The 21,098-nt window shown below is 33.6% G+C and overlaps 3 protein-coding genes across 5 annotated transcripts in view; 2 read left to right on the top strand and 1 right to left on the bottom strand.

The window, feature by feature from the left end:
* Positions 1-21,098, bottom strand: part of LOC130630351 (potassium voltage-gated channel subfamily C member 1-like) — a 51,292-nt gene that overhangs the window by 20,900 nt on the left and 9,294 nt on the right. The window contains exon 1 of one of the 2 annotated variants that reach the window (XM_057443821.1): positions 17,699-17,784. The exons of the other annotated variant lie outside the window; for it this stretch is intronic. The gene's annotated coding sequence lies outside the window, so the exon portion shown is untranslated. Of the gene's footprint in view, positions 1-17,698; positions 17,785-21,098 lie in introns of those variants that run through there. 2 annotated transcript variants of the gene reach the window in all.
* On the top strand, positions 74-8,301 carry LOC130630354 (neuronal acetylcholine receptor subunit alpha-7-like). 2 transcript variants are annotated; one of them, XM_057443827.1, is made up of 8 exons: positions 74-161; positions 4,365-4,522; positions 4,803-4,847; positions 5,425-5,534; positions 5,818-5,916; positions 6,357-6,520; positions 6,697-6,982; positions 7,364-8,301. In XM_057443827.1, exons 1-8 carry the CDS (start codon positions 119-121, stop codon positions 7,860-7,862), a joined length of 1,404 nt encoding a protein of 467 aa, XP_057299810.1. In that variant the 5' UTR covers positions 74-118; the 3' UTR covers positions 7,863-8,301. The 2 variants fall into 2 exon arrangements, with proteins under 2 accessions (XP_057299810.1, XP_057299811.1); XM_057443828.1 differs by lacking the exon at positions 4,803-4,847.
* LOC130630352 (neuronal acetylcholine receptor subunit alpha-10-like) lies at positions 10,069-20,713 on the top strand. Its single transcript, XM_057443823.1, has 8 exons — positions 10,069-10,861; positions 13,197-13,336; positions 14,393-14,437; positions 15,021-15,130; positions 15,793-15,891; positions 16,663-16,826; positions 16,935-17,220; positions 19,777-20,713. Exons 1-8 carry the CDS (start codon positions 10,702-10,704, stop codon positions 20,273-20,275), a joined length of 1,503 nt encoding a protein of 500 aa, XP_057299806.1. The 5' UTR covers positions 10,069-10,701; the 3' UTR covers positions 20,276-20,713.

Genomic DNA, 21,098 nt, shown 5'->3' with positions numbered 1-21,098 from the left:
CGGTTAGTTTGACTTAATTATTCAAAGGTTTACATAAAAGTTTTTTAAATATGTCGATAGTTATGATCTTAATGTCACAATTTTAATTTGCGAAACTTTGTTCAGACAAAAAGTGAAAATGTTAACTTTTGTACAATTGTGTTTAATTATTTTTATTAAAGGTAAGAATTGTTTATAAATTGACAAGACAGTGTGAGTAGTATAGGTGATCGAAATGACGTTAAGTCTTGACGTCATTACAGCGGGGCGATTTTGTATAAGATCACGACCAAGAACGTAAGATTTTGACAGGTCAAAACTTTTAAGAAATCCAAGTTTTTCAATCCTTTTGAATCTTTGAAGGGTTATTTTTTAAAATAAAACAATTTCTCTAGAAACTGTATTTGTATTTTCAAGCTATCATATAAATACAGAATATCCGTTATTTACACGTAGATAATTGTTGAAACATGTTTAAAGATGCGATGAACAAAAGTAATCGTTTTCTCATTTCCAAAACATTTGTCGGACAACCACAACCACAACCACTCACTGTACAATCACTATCTAAACTCAACACAGTGGAAACAACATGGTTGTCTATTAATTGGGACAAAAATTAATGTTGAGAGTGCCTAGTTTTTCAAGCGCTTTTAATTTTAAACTAAGTAAGAAAACCCTTCTTTAATATTTCAGAATAAAAATAATCCTATTTCTATTTTTCTTTTTAAATTTTGCTCTTTTGTATTACATTCTAATTAGAATATATGGTAGTATCGTACACAGAGAAATGTTCAGTTTTGTTGCTAATTATGCGATCTGATTGATGCTTCCTTAACCGATTCTAAAAACTTGTTTCTGTAATGATTTGAATAAGGCGATATGATTCGTCAATTATCGATCAATTGTTAGTAAAATTTATACCTAGATACCGAATTTCTTTATTGGAATGAGAATCTCACTTTCCTTAAAAAAATACATTAAAAAATAAGCAAATAAATTACTACTTTTTGAACAGAGTTTAACATTAAAAATTCAAACTTTTTTAGCAATTCAAGATTCAAGTGCAATTTTAATTATTAAAAAAGTTTCTTTCTATTTCGCACTTAAAAATAGATAAAAAAAAGTACCGACTTTATTTTAACCAATCAAACAAACGATAACCTAATTATGAATTGACAGTTCAAACTTGACACTATTTCTGGCGGTTACCCTTTATTCCGCAAATTTTACTAGCTTTGATTTAGATTCAAAAAATTGGATTTCGATGACTTAAGAAGCTTCTAGCCAGTATTAAGTCAGAAACCCTGTCTATAATCTAGAATTTTAAAAATCAGTTCAAACTTGTGTCATTCGCGGATATTATGTGTATATATTATATATTATATTATTATATTATGTGTATATATTCTATTGTCAGATATTTTTGCAAGAATAAATTTCTATGAGTTTCGCGAGTTGAAGGCTTACTCGCGAAATTAAATTTCAACGTTTTTGTTCGATTTGCGAAAATAAATTGTTTAAAAATTAATTCCGATAAAAATAACAACATAAGGATGAATGTTAAGTAGTTGGTACTTTTAAGGTACAAATCGCCATCTTTAAAAAGCAATTTTTGTTCCAAAGCTTTTTTTTTATTTAACAATTGCTTGTTACGAAAAAGGCGTATTTGGAAAATAAATTCTCGTAAAATATGTGACCCCGATGCATTCACAATAATAAAACCCTTCTATCATTTAAGAAGTCTTTATAACTCAGTGCCATGAAACCTTTTGCGAACCACTCTGTGTGTTCATCTTTACATCCCTTATTCTAAAAAAAGTTAATTTACCTTTTAAAAGTAGCCAACCCACAAAAATTAAGAAGTGGTTTTTAATTTTACTCAGACTGCGCAAAGGTGGAGAGTTAAGGTGTAATCATGGAAATGTTGGAAATAAGTGACTTAAGGCTGTCCAATTAGTACCTGAAATTCTTTGCGTTATGACTTTTATGGTTGCAAATTGTCTAGACTTCTGTTTTACTCTTTAAAGGTCCACGAAGATACACAAGTCAAACGCAAATGTTAAAGGAAAAAAGAAAGCGAGAAATAGGACTTGTTGCTATGAGTTATGAGAAGTTATGAGAATTAAGCCAAATGAAATAAAGAAACTTAAAGAGCATTTCCATTACTTTGAATTAACAATTGAAAAATACTTTTGTACTGTAGGCAGGATAGCTCTTTCACTCCTGCCCCTACTTTTAAGTCAATGACGCTGCAAACCAACGGCTTAAAATATGCTGTTTCTAGTATAATACGGACCTGCTAAGTGTTTGGCCTAATCAACCAAAGTGGTCTACAATTAGAGGAGACGTAGTATTTAAAGTGGTCTACAATTAGAGGAGACGTAGTATTTAAGGTGGTATTTTACCTCTAAAACAGACCTCTATGAGAAGGCTACCTTTGATTTTTTTATGAGCTACCGGGTAGTATTACAGTCAACGTTAGATATCTCGAATACCCGTTATCTCGAAATTTCGCTGTCTCAAACTATTTTCCGGTCTCTTCAATCATTGCAATCTCTTGTAGGAAAAATTTGAAAACCGTCCTCATTTCAATAATGGCTACCAAGCCAAAGCTTGTGGTAAAAATGTTAGCTGAGAAGTGCTGTAAAAGAATTCAGACAGAGTCGACGAATAAAGCTGTTGCAAATAAGTATAAAGAGCCCAAAACACCATTTCCACTTGGTTAAAAACCAAGGAAAAACTTTTTCTTTTAGTAACAAAAACAAACTATTATTCATTTATTCTGTATTTTTTCTGTTCCTTCTGTTTTTCGGTTTTAACCATCTAATTAAGAGCGTAAACTTTCGTAAACACGTACGGGTATTTCGCTATCTCGTACTTTAAAGCCTTTTGACGCTCGATATCTCGCCTATCCCTTATCTCGAACTTTCGATATCTCGAAATTTTTTGTCGGTCGCCTAAGAGTTCGAGATATCGATTGTCGACTGTACTTATAATACATTACTATGGGGCTTACGGGTAATAAAAAATGGCGAATTTGCAAGTTATGGAATTATTGTACGGTTTGTATACAAAAACAGTCTGTAGATTTTATTCATCTTCTTAGATATCAATATTATTTGTTTTTTTTTTAAAAACATGATTTAATATTCTGTTGTTACGCAAATGCTAACTCTAGATATTTTATACTGAATACATAAATGTATATGAATACTAAATTACAAGCAAAGAACTTTTTTTTTAACTGTCCCTTATTTAAAAGTAATTCATTTAAATACAATCGTTGTCTCCAAAATAAGAGTCGTATTTTGCGTATTCAAAAATGGCTGCGCACAGCTTCAGTCCGGGTCCCCCATAGAGTGGAAGATTGGTTGACAGGCGAAGATTTTTTTACGGCTTTACGACTAGTTTTCTGCGATATTTATTTAGAAGAACTAAAAAATCCTACTATGTATAAGCTCTGTTTTATAGACATTGCTTATAGACAGATAAGAAGTTCGTGGTGACATACAAACTAAAAACTGTACAAAGAACGTCATTTCAACGTCCCCATATGTGCATATTTGAAGTCAAATAATACATTACTTAAGGTGGATTTCCACTTAAAACGAATTGGAACGGGTCAAAACGGATTTCTGGAATCTAATTTGTTGATAAAATTTTCCGTTCCGATCCAAATTAAAAGTTGAAATCATTCAACTTTTCATGCGGATAATCAAATTTAAGTATTTTTCTTGTTCCGTTCGGATTCGTTTTGCTGTCATTTCAACGTCACCATATGTGTAATTTGAAGTCAAATAATACATTATTTAAGGTGGATTTCCACTTAAAATGAATTGGAACGGATCAAAACGGATTTCTGGAATCTAATTTGTGGATAAAATTTTCTGTTCCTATCCAAATTAAAAGTTAAAATCATTCAACTTTTCATGCGGATAATCAAATTTAAGTATTTTTCTTGTTCCGTTCGGTTTCTTTTTGCTTTTTAGTGCAAATCCACCATTATGATCGTTAATCTCTGAAAACGCGAGCACTGGGAACGTTCTTCGAACCGTATGAATAAAATATTGAATCAAAATATTTTTATTTCCCACAAGATCGGTGTTACACAGTCAAATTATTTAATCCACTCACTCTCTCTTTCCCTTCTTTTCCATCGCCCCCTATCATCCTAATTCTGTTCCTCCCTCCATCCCTATATCTTTGCCCTCCCTCCTCAACATTATGACAACCGTAATATCTTGAAATATAGACCGTAAACTATCCATGAATCTAGGAAATAAAAAATGTTGGATAACCAAACTCCAAAATAAAAAGAAAGACACGAGAAGAAACTAACAAAACTTAATAGAGATGTGTATACATATTAATTATTTATCTAGAACACCTTGCTACTCCGTCACCGCCAAATCCATCACCAGAAACTTTGTTGATGAACCATCTGTTATCTAATTATCACCCTGATGCACGTCCTAGTTCCAGTGTTACTAAACCAGTGAACCTAACATTTGACATTGCCTTGAGGCAGATGCTGGATATGGTACGTATTACAGTTAAACAACAACAACAAAGAAATAAAAACAACAGGAACACACAAAAACAACAGGGACACACAAAAACAACAGGAACACAAAAAAACAACAGGAACACACAGAATTAACGATAACAACAACAACAACATCCCACTAATAGCGAAAACAAGAAACAACAATAAGGAAAAGCACCAGTGATAACAAAAGTATCGCCACACTACCACCACAAAACAGTAGCCATAAAATTAACATGAAGTTGTGTTTAAGTCTTTTATCTCCTTTTTTTAGGACGAAAAACAGCAGATAATGACAACCAGTGTCTGGATTAGACATGTATGTATCATGTCCTTAGAAGAACTAGCTACAGTCTTGAATTTTAATAACCTTTTAATCTTCTCCTTATCTATCACTTTCTTAAACAATAAATCCTTATTTAAATTAACCTTTGTGTCCGCGAAAGGTGCGTCCTGTTACGGAAACATGATATATAAAAGACGGGCGGCCCCGTGGATTTTTCCACAAGTTAGCGACTAGTATATATTATAATACCCGTAAGTAGCGAGACGCACGCAATGCTGTTTAAAAGGGACGGGCGAACTCGTGAAGTTTTTTAAGAAACACCGACCAGTCTTAAAACAATTTCTAAATTATTTGCTTACGGCGAATAGGTAATGAACACTACTATAAATGCTACATTGATTGTAGAAATTACTGTTTAAACAATATGTCCCTATATCTCAAATGGTGATTGATGGTCTTTTTTCATACAAAAGTTGTGGGTTGAGGGATACTTACAATATCAACCTTCCTGAGAAGAACAGTGGGAGTAATCACCAAAAAAAGTAAGAAAAAATCTGAGAGCGTGCGGCAAGTTAATATAATATATCTTTTTTTCTGCTTATCGCCTTAGTATTGGAATGATCAGTATTTAAGATGGAATCCTGCAGAATGGTCAAACGTTTCTTACTTCTCTATTGGTCCAGACAAAATATGGAAGCCGGATATCACACTGTACAATAAGTATGTACATTTTGAGCAACCTGACCTTTTTATTAGCAACTCTAATTTTAGCCTTAGTTGTTTATGACAATAAAAAAACACTAATTGTAATATTCAAATTTTATGTTTGCAGAAGAAATATCTCAGCCTCCTTGCAATTCGTTTGCTTAAAAAAAACGTGTATATTGCTTAGCTTTATATTTTGTTTCAAAATACCAAATGCGACAAGGTATTATTGTTTTCAAGATTACTTAGATATTATTTTTATGTTTCTGCCATATAATGGGCTGCTTTTTTATCATAGTGCTGAGAGAGAATTTCAAGGTTTTGATGATTTTGGAAAGACAAGAGTTAATGTCTACAGTACGGGCGATATTGTGTGGTTAATTCCAATGATTCTAAGGTAGGTGCCGAGTGCCTAGATAATGTGATTCTTTTCATTGTCTTTATCAATTTCCTCAACCTCGTTCCAAGAATCCTTTGCTTTTTTATTTTTTGGCAGAAAGGCGAAGGAGTTGAAAAAACTGCAATTACGTCTTGGCTTTTTAACATTCTTTTTTAAAACAATTTATTTTTTGAGACTTTAAATAAAAACCATTAGCACCACACTTTTTCAAGGCATATTGAATTCGGCGAAATAACTAAAAAACCGCCTCCATATTTGTCAATTGCACCACGCCGATATGTGCAAAACCAAGCAGTTCATCCCTAAATGTGTAAAGGATGAACGTGGGTACATGGGTGGCCGCTTTCAAGTTTGCTTTTTCGTCCCAATAAAAAAGGCCTCAGTATAAAAAGACAATGCATCCTTAAAACGTGGTTTTTATTTTGATAACATTTTAGGACTGAATGCAAAATGACAATGACGTATTTTCCATTTGATGTGCAACATTGTCCACTTATGTTCGGATCGTGGGCGTATGACGGTCTTGCATTGGATGTATATAACAAAAACCCAACCGGAGATCTCAGTTCATTTTCCAAAAGTGGAGAATTCAAAATAGACGGTACGTAGCTTTTGTTTCGTATGAACACATTATCGATAGTACCATTGAATGCATGGTAGCATTCATTTTATTATCTAATGTTTAAAAATAAGCGCCAAGCTCGACCTCTTAGTAAATTTCCTGCAAAAACTACTGCAAATTTAATTTTATTTTGCATTTTTGATTTGATTTTCCAGGTTTAGAAGCTAAAAGAGTATCGGCAAAATATGCTTGCTGTCCAAATCCATATGTCACTGTCACATATACAGTTCGATTGCATCGAAGAGTAAAATTCTACTTCTACAATCTGATAATACCTGGAGTGCTCATTGCTGTGTTGTCCTGCTTCTCTTTTCTTTTACCACCATTGTCTGGTGAAAGAACTGGTCTTATTATTACAAACTTTCTCTCCTTGTCTGTGTATGTGTTAATGGTGTCTGATTCAGTTCCACCCAGCTCAGATAGTATACCACTTATTGTAAGGTGAGTAACAACGGTTACCGTAACCGATAAGGTATAGTTTAACGTTGTTTATCTTCTAATCCAATTTATGTCAGTCTATGGGTTAAGTTGATGTACTTTTTAAGTGAGATTTATTTTTATAACATGGGAAACTGACTATACTGATGCTAAAAAGGCGGATATTTTAAATACCAATGCTTAAGACGAAACAGGTACATTATTTCAAAATTACCTTCAAAGCGCACACGCAGACGTTAATATCACTTATGACTTAGAATTGTAAGACAATTTGTCAGTGGTCTTAGACAGTTTGTAGTATATACTTCATTTTATTGCCCATTGATTTGATTAGCGCTAGTCTAGCATAGTAGTTGTAAAATAAAATGATCATCTTCGTTTTAGATTTTACACGGTAATGATAAGTGAGATCGCATTGGCATTGGTTGTCAATTGCATGGTCATTCCCCTTGCTGATCGAAAGGTACCCGTGCCAAAATTAGTTAAAGATCTACTACTGGGAAAAATCTCGAAGTATGTTCTTTGCAACAAGAAACATAGTGAATCAAAAGAAATGCGTTTCGAAGCTGAAAATGACGCCTTTAGCATATTCGATGATGATGCCATAGTTGAAGAGAAATTGAAGAAAGCAAAGGAGATTAATGGTTTTATCCCGAAGATATTGAAGAGAAGCAGGTACGACTCACAATTTGAAGAAATTACTTTGAAATACCTCAAAACCATTAAAAACTTTTTAAAAGAAGATTCTCACTCAAAACAAATTGAAGATGATTGGACGGAAGTGGTTAACATACTTGATAGAATTTGTTTCATTACATTTACAGTCGCTGTGATAATTAGTGGTGTTGTGTTGATGTTTGAAGCGCCAGATGTAAATCTGTGATTGGTACAAATATATCGTCCAGGACATTTTCAAGAACAGGGAATCTGATTTTAATAGTAAATCACATGTGCCAACAACCAATCCAAATACAATAAATCTAGGCTGGAAAGTAATTAACTAGCTATGATTACTTGCAAGAACGAAATTATTTAAACACGTGATACACACGTGACATACAGTAATTAAAACATGAAAATCTAACAGTTGGAAAACACATTTTTTCATATACATATTGTATGAATTATAAACGTTTCGTATCTGTGGTGCATGTAGATTGATATACACAAACTAGAAATGTTTTTGACATTTTTGTGCCACTTAGACAGAGCCAAATTTCTCTGTCCTGAGTTCACGTTATTTGATGTTTTTAAAGCTATTTCGTAGAAGAAACTTTAGCATGAGACAAGGGAAATATATTAGCATAATAATTTCTTACTGACGTCGGCATTATTTCTTGTGACATTATAAACAACTTTAAAATCGTACCATTACTATTTCCTTTGAAAATCAAGTTTGAGAACATTCTGTGCAATATTTCGTCATTCTATTTTGATTTCATGGGTAGTAGTATAGATGTTTCCTAACATATCTTCTGTTTGAACAAGAATAAGTAAATTAAAAAAAGTAAAGGTTAATGATGCAAAGTGAATCACAATAAAGTAAGACACGTAAAGCAAGAGAAAGCATAGTAAAGTGAAATAATGTAAAGCAAAGTAAAGCAAAACAAAACAAGACAAAGTAAAACATGCTTAACCAAGATCAAGTAAAGCAAAATAAAGTAAAGCATAGTAAAAGAAAGTTAAGCAATCTTAAGCGATACAAAGTAAAGCAAAACAAAGCAAGACAAAGTTAAGCAAGACAAAGTAAAGTAAAATAAAATTAAGTAGAGCAATATTAAGCAAAATTAAGCAAAGTAAAAAAATCTGCAGCAAGACATAGTACAGCAAGACAAAGTAAAGCAAAGTAAAGCAAGACAAAATAGGGTAAAGCAAGACAAAGTAAAGCAAGCTACAGCAAGACAAAGTAAAGCAAGCTACAGCAAGACAAAGTAAAGCAAGGTACAGCAAGACAAAGTAAAGCAACGTACAGCAAGACAAAGTAAAGCAAGGTACAGTAAGACAAAGTAAAGCAAGCTACAGCAAGACAAAGTAAAGCAAGGTACAGTAAGACAAAGTAAAGCAAGGTACAGTAAGACAAAGTAAAGCAAGGTACAGCAAGACAAAGTAAAGCAAGCTACAGCAAGACAAAGTAAAGCAAGGTACAGTAAGACAAAGTAAAGCAAGGTACAGTAAGACAAAGTAAAGCAAGGTACAGTAAGACAAAGTAAAGCAAGGTACAGCAAGACAAAGTAAAGCAAGCTACAGCAAGACAAAGTAAAGCAAGCTACAGCAAGACAAAGTAAAGCAAGCTACAGCAAGACAAAGTAAAGCAAGGTACAGTAAGACAAAGTAAAGCAAGCTACAGCAAGACAAAGTAAAGCAAGGTACAGTAAGACAAAGTAAAGCAAGGTACAGTAAGACAAAGTAAAGCAAGGTACAGTAAGACAAAGTAAAGCAAGGTACAGCAAGACAAAGTAAAGCAAGCTACAGCAAGACAAAGTAAAGCAAGCTACAGCAAGACAAAGTAAAGCAAGCTACAGCAAGACAAAGTAAAGCAAGGTACAGTAAGACAAAGTAAAGCAAGGTACAGTAAGACAAAGTAAAGCAAGGTACAGCAAGACAAAGTAAAGCAAGCTACAGCAAGACAAAGTAAAGCAAGGTACAGTAAGACAAAGTAAAGCAAGGTACAGTAAGACAAAGTAAAGCAAGGTACAGCAAGACAAAGTAAAGCAAGGTACAGTAAGACAAAGTAAAGCAAGGTACAGTAAGACAAAGTAAAGCAAGGTACAGTAAGACAAAGTAAAGCAAGGTACAGTAAGACAAAGTAAAGCAAGGTACAGTAAGACAAAGTAAAGCAAGGTACAGCAAGACAAAGTAAAGCAAGGTACAGCAAGACAAAGTAAAGCAAGCTACAGCAAGACAAAGTAAAGCAAGGTACAGTAAGACAAAGTAAAGCAAGGTACAGCAAGACAAAGTAAAGCAAGGTACAGTAAGACAAAGTAAAGCAAGGTACAGTAAGACAAAGTAAAGCAAGGTACAGTAAGACAAAGTAAAGCAAGGTACAGTAAGACAAAGTAAAGCAAGGTACAGTAAGACAAAGTAAAGCAAGGTACAGTAAGACAAAGTAAAGCAAGACAAAGTAAGACAAGGTTAAGGAGCGACAGGAAGAACAAAGTAAAGAAATTAAAGCAAAGGGAAGCACAATAAAGTAAGAAAAAGCAAAGTAAAGAAAAGAAATAGCTAGAAAACTCTAAGCTTCTCCGAAACTATGGCAATATAGCTTTCGATGCTTCGTATCACGTGTCAAATTCGTGCGTGAGCCAGCTGCGTAGAAGAGACAAGACATCTTTTTGTTGATAAATGAAAGTAATACTTTTTTCAGACCTTTAACAAGCAGTACTAAAAAAATTAGACAACATTTACAATAGAAATTTTATTTAATTTTTTATGAAAAGTAAAATTCTAGTTTTGTTTCTAAGAAAAGGAAAATTATTGTTATTGAAAAAGTCTATGACAACATGCTGATTTCTTTTGTATCGCTGTAAAATAATCACAGCGAGGAAGAGCAACGAGGAACTGCTGTTTTATACAAAAACATTTGTTGATACACGAAAATTCTTCAAAGACGAGAAAAAAAGACGCCGAAAAATACAGTCTAATTATTTTAATGTTTCATTGTTGTAATATAATAATAACCATTTTTTAACTGAAATAATTCTTAATTATACAATTCAAGAGTGATGTTGCGATCTTTAAATATTCCCTTTCTTTCACTATTTTCACTTTTTAAAACTTCATATGGCAACAGACAGAGAAACAGCTCAAAGCATCGATTGAAGTTTAGATTGGGAATGTTTCACTTTTCACAAGTTCTGTTCTGTATCGGTTGCATAGCAAAAGGTAGGTGTTTAAAACTAACGATATACCAGTTTGATAGGCCCAAAAAACTTTATAACTAGAATGACTACCTTATTTAAGTTTGAATTCATGAGATATTTCCGTTCTTTGTGTTAACAAAAATGCAGGGCGCATAAAATCGGCTGTTTTGTTGCTGCGGGAAATTGCAAAAAGCGCGTGTTAGATCTCATCTCATAAAGGGTTTAATCTTTCAATGCACTAAGACGCAATAAGATTGAGACACCGTCATTGCAAGACACTTCTTGAATTTATTTTCTTTAATGTAAGCAGCACACCTGTGTTAAGTGAGATCCTTGATAAGTGGGACTTATCTTTTTGCCAAAGTCCTATTTACAAGATTTTGTCAATTGAAACATTTGCTGAGTTCGACTGATTTTTTTAAGCTCCACTTAACGCGAGTATTCTGATGTTTTCAGAAAATATTATTAGAAAAAAGAAAAAAACAAAGTCTTTAAAACACATACTAAAAATATCATGATTTAAGTAAGTTATCTGCTGCAACAGGTTTCTTGTTTAACTGTAACAAGCCAAATCTTAATGTTGAATTTGCAACGCAAAAGATAACAAACACACTTTTAAAACAAAGTTTTAAAACATGGGGAGGGGTACTTAATTAGGTTAGCTACTTGGGTACAGGAAAGGCGGAAGAGAATATAAGGCCATCGAACTGTAACTTAAAAACAATTAAATAACTTTTGAAATTATCCTTATTTTACACAATATCAAATTCTGATTTTAAAACATGTTTTCGGATTGGTTCTATCTATTATTTTGTTAGTATTTCAGAGGATCGTATGCAGAGAAAGGATGTTTGTGTGGCTTTTTGCTTTCTGATCCATAAGTGACATTGAATAATAAAATCAAAATTATCCTACCTTACTTTTCTAGGGAAAGGGGTAAAAGGGGGCCGAAGAACGCTTCAAGTACTTCTTAGAAGTAAGGTGAGAGTAAATAAAGGAGGGGTGGTGCTAAAGAACGATTTTGGTCCATAAAAAGGGCATAGTATAAGGAGGATGGTAGGGAAGAAAGAAGGAGTAATGATGGCAGGGGACGAAAAATTAGAACCATGATAATGTTTGTGTTGCATACTTAATGAATTGATGTCTGAAAAAGATGATTTTTACTATCGCGAATTCGGAATACCCAAAGGTCCGTCAAACTCACTTAGAAACCATAAAAAATAACACGGATGCCGACTTCTTCTTTGTAAAAAAACCTATGCTTTGTGCTTTTATAGGTAGCGTGGGTACTAGACAATGTAAGGTTTTAGTCTTAACATAAATAAAAGTAACAAATAAATATAATAACGCAACTGTTCCTTTCATCCTTTTTAAATTCCAGTTCATGCATTTTTAAGACATAACACGAAACCTAAAACCACAAATTAAAAAAAGTTGCTTATCTCTCCTTCCTGAATATAAATCCCGACTCTTTTTAACTTTTTGAATTATTCTAAACAGCTGGAGCGAAGAAAGATCAGACAATAAAATTCAGACTATTGTTTGCCCAGTGCAGCTGGAGTTCAACGAGTTAAACTTATCTGAATAAAATAAATGTTTAGTCTCTATTATAATGGCCGTATTCCGTCTGTCTGTTCAAAAGGGTTACCGCGTCCCATAACGGAAACACGAAATGTGATATATAAAGGACGGGCAACCCCGTGGATTTTTCCACAGGTTAACGACTAGTTCTTAGATATTCTTATTTCGTTATTATTTGCTTAGGAAATTTCTTTCAGCTTCTGCTCGAAAGTTTAAATTATGGAAAAGAGCACAAACACCGCAACCGCTTTACCAGACAATCAACTAGAGCACTAGTCTTATTGTCTAGTGGAGTTATAGTTCTAAATAAAATAATATAATACAGAGGCATAAAAAGTGAAGAAAAATGCATCAGTAAAACAGATTGTTTTCTTAAACAAAATATTATAATATACCTTGGGGGAAAGTCTTCCTCCGAAAATACACACAAACTTTAAATTGAAACTTCATAGAAAATAGCCCAGTAGTTAAGTAATTTGTCTGCATATGAATTGTTTATAAAATATAGATAAGCTAATAAGGAATGTTTTCGGCTTTCCTGCACACTTTATTCACTAAATTTTCTGTTACTCCGTAAAATAGAGGTTTGTTCGCTGAAGTTCCGCCTTTGTTGGCCTTTTATTACTTATGACGTGTAAAAATTATTCACATATAACGAAACGATGCTAGGATATTCATACGTTATCTTTTCTTGTATCAAAAAGGCAAAAAGCCCTGGGAATCACCGTTTAAAAGCGCATACATCAAAATTAACGCTTCCTCCAATTATTCTTCAGGCTGTTTTGGCACATCACCAGATAGTTTGTTGATCAACCATCTGTTATCTAATTATCACCCTGATGCACGTCCTAGTTCCAGTGTTACTAAACCAGTCAACCTGACATTTGATATTGCTTTGAAGCAAATGCTGGATATGGCAAGTATTGTTTTTTAGCTAGTCGGAAAGAAAATTTGCATTATTATAGACGTTACGCTAATTTAACCTTTGTTTGAATGTTAATTTCATAATCAAAAGTATTCTGGTATACACTAAGCTAGTCATCAACCCGTAGAAAAATCCACGGGTTCGCCGGTCATTGGATTCCTTTCTGACGTACATATTTCCCGCATCGGTCTTCTGTGCATTTTTGTATAAGTGTTATCACAAAGTAGAAAAATGTGGGGAAAGAGGGCGAAATAGGGTTGCGATATAACCATTTTAAACAAAATACGGCTCTAGTACACATCCGTTAGTTCGAAAACGCAAGGGATCTTTATTTTCATTACAGTTTTAGATTGTAGGCGCGCAAAACGTTCGAATTACCGAGCAATTTTTAGCCTAGAAGACTGTCCGAATTAAGCAACACAAAATATATTTTAGGAGATACTTAAGGGAGTGAAAAATTTGTTCGATACACGGACTTATGCGTTCGAATTGATGAATGTGTACTGTAAAGGAGCGCGACAGATATTGCACACTGTTGTTAAATATCAGATTTACTGATAATTACCGTAATTATTCTAATTTAGTAAGGCCGAAAAATAATTATTTTGGACATGCTGCATTAATAATTAGAGGAGATATATTACCACTTAGGAACTTAGGAACATGTCCAACCGTTTTTTCACCATTTTTTAACGGCAATGGCGAATTTGTCAGAGTAGATTAGTTTAATTAGAGGAATTTTTTACCCTTTCCGCACTAAATAAGACGAAAATTGAAAATTACCAACACTCCATCCGCACTAATAATGAGAGAAAAATAAATTGTTAAATTTTCGGAAAAAAGGCCATCCGCACTAATTAGAGGCCGCACTAAATTAGAATAATTACGGTACTTTAACTCGACAGAAATAATCTTGATATTCAACAACTGAGAATGCTATCACTGTTTATTATAGCTAAAATAGTGGAATAGATTTAGCAAAAAATGACACTTAAAAAAACTACAACACGCCTAATGTTTATTGCGTATTTATTGTTTCCTTTGTAGGACGAAAAACAACAGATAATGACGACTAATGTATGGATCAGACATGTATGTCAGAAGCCTTATTGTTTTTACTTACGCGCACCATTGAAACAACTATGTATTTATTTCAAGGAGCTGATAATAAGCAAGACGATGTTATCATAAATTCATTTTGCGTTTATGCTAGTTTTAGGGTGTTTATTAATATGCCAGGCGTTGCTATTCAAACTCGTCCCTAAAATTATAAGCTTCTCAAATGGACTGAGCTTCTTGATAGTTCTAGCGAAGTTTGTTGTCGCTATGGTAAAAGCAGCTGGGGTCAAGCTTGGATGCTATTCAATTTTCTGTTTAAGATGCGAGAGCTTCAGTTTCATCTCGACCAGCATGGGAGGGATCCCCCTGAATTAAATGGTTTCCTCAGCGCTCTAGCCTACTATGGGTTTTATTGTCCGGATGGCCTATTCTTGATGTAAAACGAACTGAATAATCACTCTTTCCCTGTACCGCCTATTCCACATAACACTCCTCTTTGTTGGACTTTGCTGGACAAGTAGTAGTAGTTTGTCTCATCTTTTCTGTTCAAACATAAAGGTGTGTTTAGAATCATTTCCGATCTTTTCACCAAGAAAAATAATTCTTTTCGTCATAGTATTGGAATGATCAGTACCTGCGCTGGGATCCGGCGAAGTGGTCAAATGTTTCCTATTTGGCTGTTGGTCCAGACAAAATATGGAAACCGGATATCACCTTGTACAATAAGTATGTACATTTTAAGCTACATCAATTTTTTTGCAACAATTTTACTTTCCATATCAGTCTCTATTCTGTTTTCAGTTTTATTTTTTGCAAGACTTTGTCCATTTAACAAAGTACATTACGTACTGTAAGGTACGTGATCACTTTGACATGAAAAGTCGAGCAGCTGTAAGCCTTTACATCCTGCATTCTAGCCGGAATTAAAGAAATAATAAGAAATTTTAAAAAAACCCGACCATATCTTCTTTAATCAGAAGCCAGAGGCTGAAGCTTCCAAAAAATTTAAGAAACTTCCAGTAATGGATATTCTGGGCTCCAACAGTCAGTATCTTCACAATTGCCAAAATTTTTGACAATTGCTAAACAATTGCATGAGGAAAAAATGATCAAAAATTACACAGTTTGCCTTGTCAATTAATTCGACAATTAACAAATAATTTCCATGGTGCAAATTAAAGTACAGTTTGTCATGGAGATCAAAAACTTGCCCCGTATAATCTTACCCAGGTAAACAATGATTTAACAATTTTGAATGTCCAAGACGACGTGCAGAAAGTCATTTGTTTATGCAAAAAAGTCTCTAAATAAGTTGCTGAAAATGTTTTTTCATATACTTAAAATACCTGTTGACACCCACAGATAACTTAGTTCTTTGTTTACCATAGTGCGGAACGAGGTTTCCAAGGTTTTGATGATTTTGGAAAAACAAGAGTTAATATATACAGCACTGGGGATGTTGTGTGGTTAATCCCAATGATTTTAAGGTGACATTTACTCTGGTTTAGCACTTGATAGCTATCTTCATTAGCACCAGGTCTATTGTTTCTTAAAGTTACTGAGTTACTGAGATGTAAGTCAATGATAATTAAGATCAAGTAACTAGCTACCTTAAACTAGAACATTTTCTGCAGGACTGAATCTTTGCAAAGGTTACCTCCTGCAAAAATTTTTTTTGAAAAATCTTTATCCGTTCTCGAGATATTTGTATTAAAAGTTGTGCTAATTATGCGAAATTATGGCGTCATGAACTAGCATGAGCATAATTATGGTAACTAAATATTCAAATTTATGTAAAATATTCAAAACGCGTCAAAGTGAACGGCCAGAAAACATTTTTAACTCTATATGGCTTGTGTTAAAAATGTTAAACATAACACCCTCGCAGAGATAGTTCATGACATCATGCATAATAAGTAAGTCTTCTGAGTCCAAATTCTAAAGAACCAATCAAGAATTTTGAAAAAAAATATTCAAATTCCTAGACAACCTTTCAAGCTCTTTTATACACAATTAACTTTATTTTTCTTTCATATTTTGGCATTTTTTGTCGATGTTTTAAAAATTCAGCAGGTAGATATCGATATTTGTAGTTTTGGGATAAAGTTAAATATTCATAAGTAGTCTATCAAAAGACGTTTTAAAAAAGCCAACGCTTGAACCTAAGATACGCATTTGTAGCTATAAACAACACGACTACGCACAACAACTTCGTGCTTTCAAAGTATAACTCATATCTATATTCGTTTATCCTTTAGGAGCGAATGTAAATTGTCAATGACTTATTTCCCATTTGACGTACAGTACTGCCCACTTAAGTTTGGTTCGTGGGCGTACGACGGTCTTGCTTTGGATGTATACAACCGAAATCCAACAGGCGATCTTAGCACGTTCTCAAAAAGTGGAGAATTTAAGATAGACGGTATTTAGATTTTATTTTGACGCATATTCACAAAAAGAACAATGTGAAAGAGAGTTGCATGTAGTAACAAGTCATAGGAAATTATAAGAAAAAAATCGTATTTTATAGGTCTAGAGGCAAACAGAGTATCGGCAACATATGTTTGCTGTCCAAATCCATACGTTACAATCACTTACACGGTTCGATTGCATCGAAGAGTAAAATTCTACTTCTACAATCTGATAATACCTGGAGTGCTCATTGCTGTGTTGGCCTGCTTCTCTTTCCTTTTACCACCATTGTCCGGTGAAAGAACTGGTCTTATCATCACAACTTTTCTATCCTTGTCTGTGTATGTTTTAATGGTATCGGATTCAATTCCACCGAGTTCAGAAAGTATACCGATTATTGTCAGGTAAGTGCTGATTAAATCATAAGGATTATGAAGTTTTCTCCGAAAGCGATTTTGCGGAATTTATTTTCGCGATTTAGTTTTTTTTGTGTTGTGCTAGCAGAAAAATAGTCCAAAAATATCGATTAAAGAGCGAAACTAACCTGAAGTGGTGTTTATATGAAAACGGAATGGGACGAAAAACAGGTACCCTTATATCTTCGGCTCAAAGGTGAGGGAGTTTAAAAATCATTGAAGTGTATGTGTTACCGCAACTTACCAGTTCGCTACTGGTAAGTTGTTGGCAATGGGCTTACTTTAACTTTTCTTTCACAATTGGCGTTACAAAGAAAACAAAAACTAAGTTACATGCTTGTAATAAAACAACAGAAATAAGCAAGTATATAAAAAAATGACAAAAACAAAACTAATTCTGAAGCCCTATACCGAACAGCTAATACATTCTACATAAATAACAAACGCAAGAAAAGCATATACATACTGAAACACAAAATTCCCCAAACTTTACCTATGCGTACTCACACACGGCAAGGATACTTTACACACTAACGAACAGAAACTTACGCACACAAAACACGATAAATACACTATACCCAGGAGACAAAAACACAATAAAACATCTCGCGCTAATATAGACAATGTGTAAATAACAAATGCAGAAAAATATTCTTTTTACGTTATTCAGTCCCCAAAAAGGTGTCTGTTTTCAAATATAGCAGCAACAGTAAAACTGTCTTCATCAGATAGGAAATTCACTAGACTTTCCGTAAATATATACTTTTATGCGATTTTATTGTATGGGTTAAGAATACACTCAGAGATGGTGTAGTGTTAACGCGTTCGACTCGTCATTATAAGGTTTTCAGGTCGAGTCTGCAATCCGGCGCACTTTAAATTAGTGTTGTCATCCTATTTGGTGCCATCTACTGACCGATAATCGGCTTGTGTGGCAGGGAAGCAAGTTACAGCAATGTATACGTGTTTCTAGCGGTAATGTTACTTTACAGTCGGAGAAGAGGAAGAGCCAGTCATTAAGATGGAATTCCAAAGGACATAAAACTTTCCGTTACTGTCTTACTTACTTACTTACTTACACTCGGCGTAGGCAAGGGAATACCTTATTTGTTACTGATTTAACAACAAACGTCGTTGATATATATTACACCATGGTATATGTTTGCAAATAACTTGGGAACGGTTTGTAAATTGATAATGGAGGCATTGGTGCCAGAGCAGAAAGTTGTTTAAAACCCGAAACAGTCATAGTTATGACTTAAATGTCAGCCCTATCCAATAGGGCTGTTTAGTAGGATGTTAAATGTTTTCTAAGGTTGTGGCTTTAACACCTTGGCAGATTTATTTGTTTTAAATATTTTTTAAAATGTTTTTACAGGATACAGTTCTTAAAATAATATATAGTTTATCTCCAGAAAGATAATCGTGCTGATATTATTTACTCCAAAATAAAGAACAATTTCGTCAGCAAACATAAAAATTTCTTAATTTTCAAGTTGTTCTTCAAGATCGTTAAAGAATATCGAAAACATTAGCGGTCCAAGTATGGAACCTTGTGGAACATCACAAGTAATTCCTTCTTCAATTGATAACTCTCATCATATTCTACTACTTGATATCGACCAAATAAATAGCCGCTGAACTATTTAAGCTCATTTTTATTGATTCCATATGATGGTGTTTTGTCCAACAAAGCTGAATGTCATATCACATCAAATGTCAACGTACGGTGGTTGATAAAAAATGTAGCTGCTAGTTCGGTACTACGTTTTTGCTTTGCTTGACGGCTGGTAATAAGTTGTTAGATTTAATTGTTCTGTCACTTGTTGATGGACTGCTTTTTTCGAGGATTTTGGACATAATTGTAAGTGCATAAATAGGATGAAAATTATCGCAGCTGGTTTTTGCACTAGATTTTTAGATTTATAATCATTTATCATTCAGAATCCAAGCCGTCTAGGCCGGTTGCCTTATGATATTTTATAATTCCTATGCTTCTAAATAAATACTTACGACACATACCTGCTTACTCCGACCAAAATTCCTGAACAATGAAGCCTTTTCCTTTAGTACTTTACCAATACGAGAGAACTACACAGTTCACATACGGCATACACACAGTTTTTAAGGTAATTCATCAATCGGCCATTCTACAAACGGCACAGAGCTGTTGAAGTGTTTTGTTAAAATCAAATTTCTGACGCAACTACAGAACTTGCCTTTCGTAACATCGATGTACACTTGTTTCGAAATATCTTCTGAATTGACCAATCCATTTTCGCAGTCATGTTTTCTTACTTTCCAAAAAAATTGTTCACATTCGTTTATCAATCGTAGTATCAGGACTTAACTAAGGACATGAACAACCTTTAATTCGTCTTTAAGCAAAAGGGCATGTTGATTAAATGCAATTTTTAATTTACTTCGCATAAAGTTCCATGTCATTTACATCAGTCGCCAGGAACACGTAGTTCCAACTTAATCAGCTAAGATCTTTGTGTAACTAAGTAGTGTCATAAAAGTTTTAACTCATTTTTTTTTTAGATTCTACACAGTAATGATCAGTGAAATTGCATTAGCGTTGATTGTCAATTCCGTAGTTATTCCATTGGCTAATCGAAAGGTACCCGTACCGAAACTAATCAAAAATCTACTGCTGGGGAAAATATCTAAGTATGTTTTTTGCAATAAAAACACAACGAAAGTCAACGAGATGTATTTTTCAGCCGAGAACGACGCGTTTGCAGATAATACCTTCAATGAAGAAGATCTAATGGAAGGAAAAATGAAAGAAATTGGCGAAATTAAAGATTTAATGACAAAAGTGTTAAAAACATCCAATACAGTCTTTCAGCAGAAAGTCCTAAACTACCTTAAATCTATCAAAAACATTTTAAAGGAAGATTCGTGCTCAAAACAAATTGAGGATGATTGGACAGAAGTGGTTAACATACTCGACAGAATTTTTTTTGTCACATTTGTGGCGGTGGTTGTGATAAGCGGCGTTGTACTGATGCTGGAAGCTCCTGAAATAAATTTTTAGTAGCATTAAATGCTTTTGTAAATAGAAATGTTATTTTTAGGGGTTTAAAGGAGAGAAAAGGGAAATTTAACAGTTTACTGGACAAGAAATTATCATGGTCAACATAAATTTTTTCTTCCGTAGTAGCTATGAAACAATTTTAAAATAAAAAGAAGTTAAAGAACATGTTAACGCCCATGTCAGTTTTAACTTGGATAAGCTCGCCGGTTAACTAACAAATAATTTTGATATTTAGACGCGAGTAAGCGCGAACACACCTTTGTATTATAACATTTGAGCATGATATGATGCCTGTTGGAGAAAGAGAGTGGTAATTCAATAGAAATGCATGAATTACAAAGGAAATTGAATAGAAATACATGAATTACAAAGGTGAAAGTGTAACTGCCGTAACGTCATTTTATTTCGACGCTCAAAATGTGGGTACAAAAAATACAATTGAAAGAAATTTAAATAAAAAAAAGAGAAGGCTGCATAAAAACAAATAAAATATTAAATGCTATTTACTGAAACATAAATTAAAATCATCCAAGGCAGCAGTACATAAAGTCCAATCCAAATAACACAAAAACTTAAACTGTTTGTGAACATATGTTACGTTTCTTACTATTCGACTCTTATTGTGCGTAAAAGAACAACTGACAATGAGCAAGAAAAAAATATTTTAGCGTAAATTTCCAAGAGACTAAAAAATAGTAATGAATATCTTAAGTGAGGGTAATATAAAAACAAGATAATTTTAAAGGTGTCTATTGTGTAATAAAACTTATAAAGTATAAGAAAATTATCGACCTAAAATTGTTCGTTATCTTATGCTTAATTT

The sequence above is a fragment of the Hydractinia symbiolongicarpus genome, chromosome 2, assembly GCF_029227915.1.
Source record: "Hydractinia symbiolongicarpus strain clone_291-10 chromosome 2, HSymV2.1, whole genome shotgun sequence".
Classification (NCBI taxonomy): domain Eukaryota; kingdom Metazoa; phylum Cnidaria; class Hydrozoa; order Anthoathecata; family Hydractiniidae; genus Hydractinia; species Hydractinia symbiolongicarpus.
The sequence above is the reverse complement of the archived record's forward strand: the minus strand, read 5'-3'. Positions and strand labels throughout refer to the sequence as shown.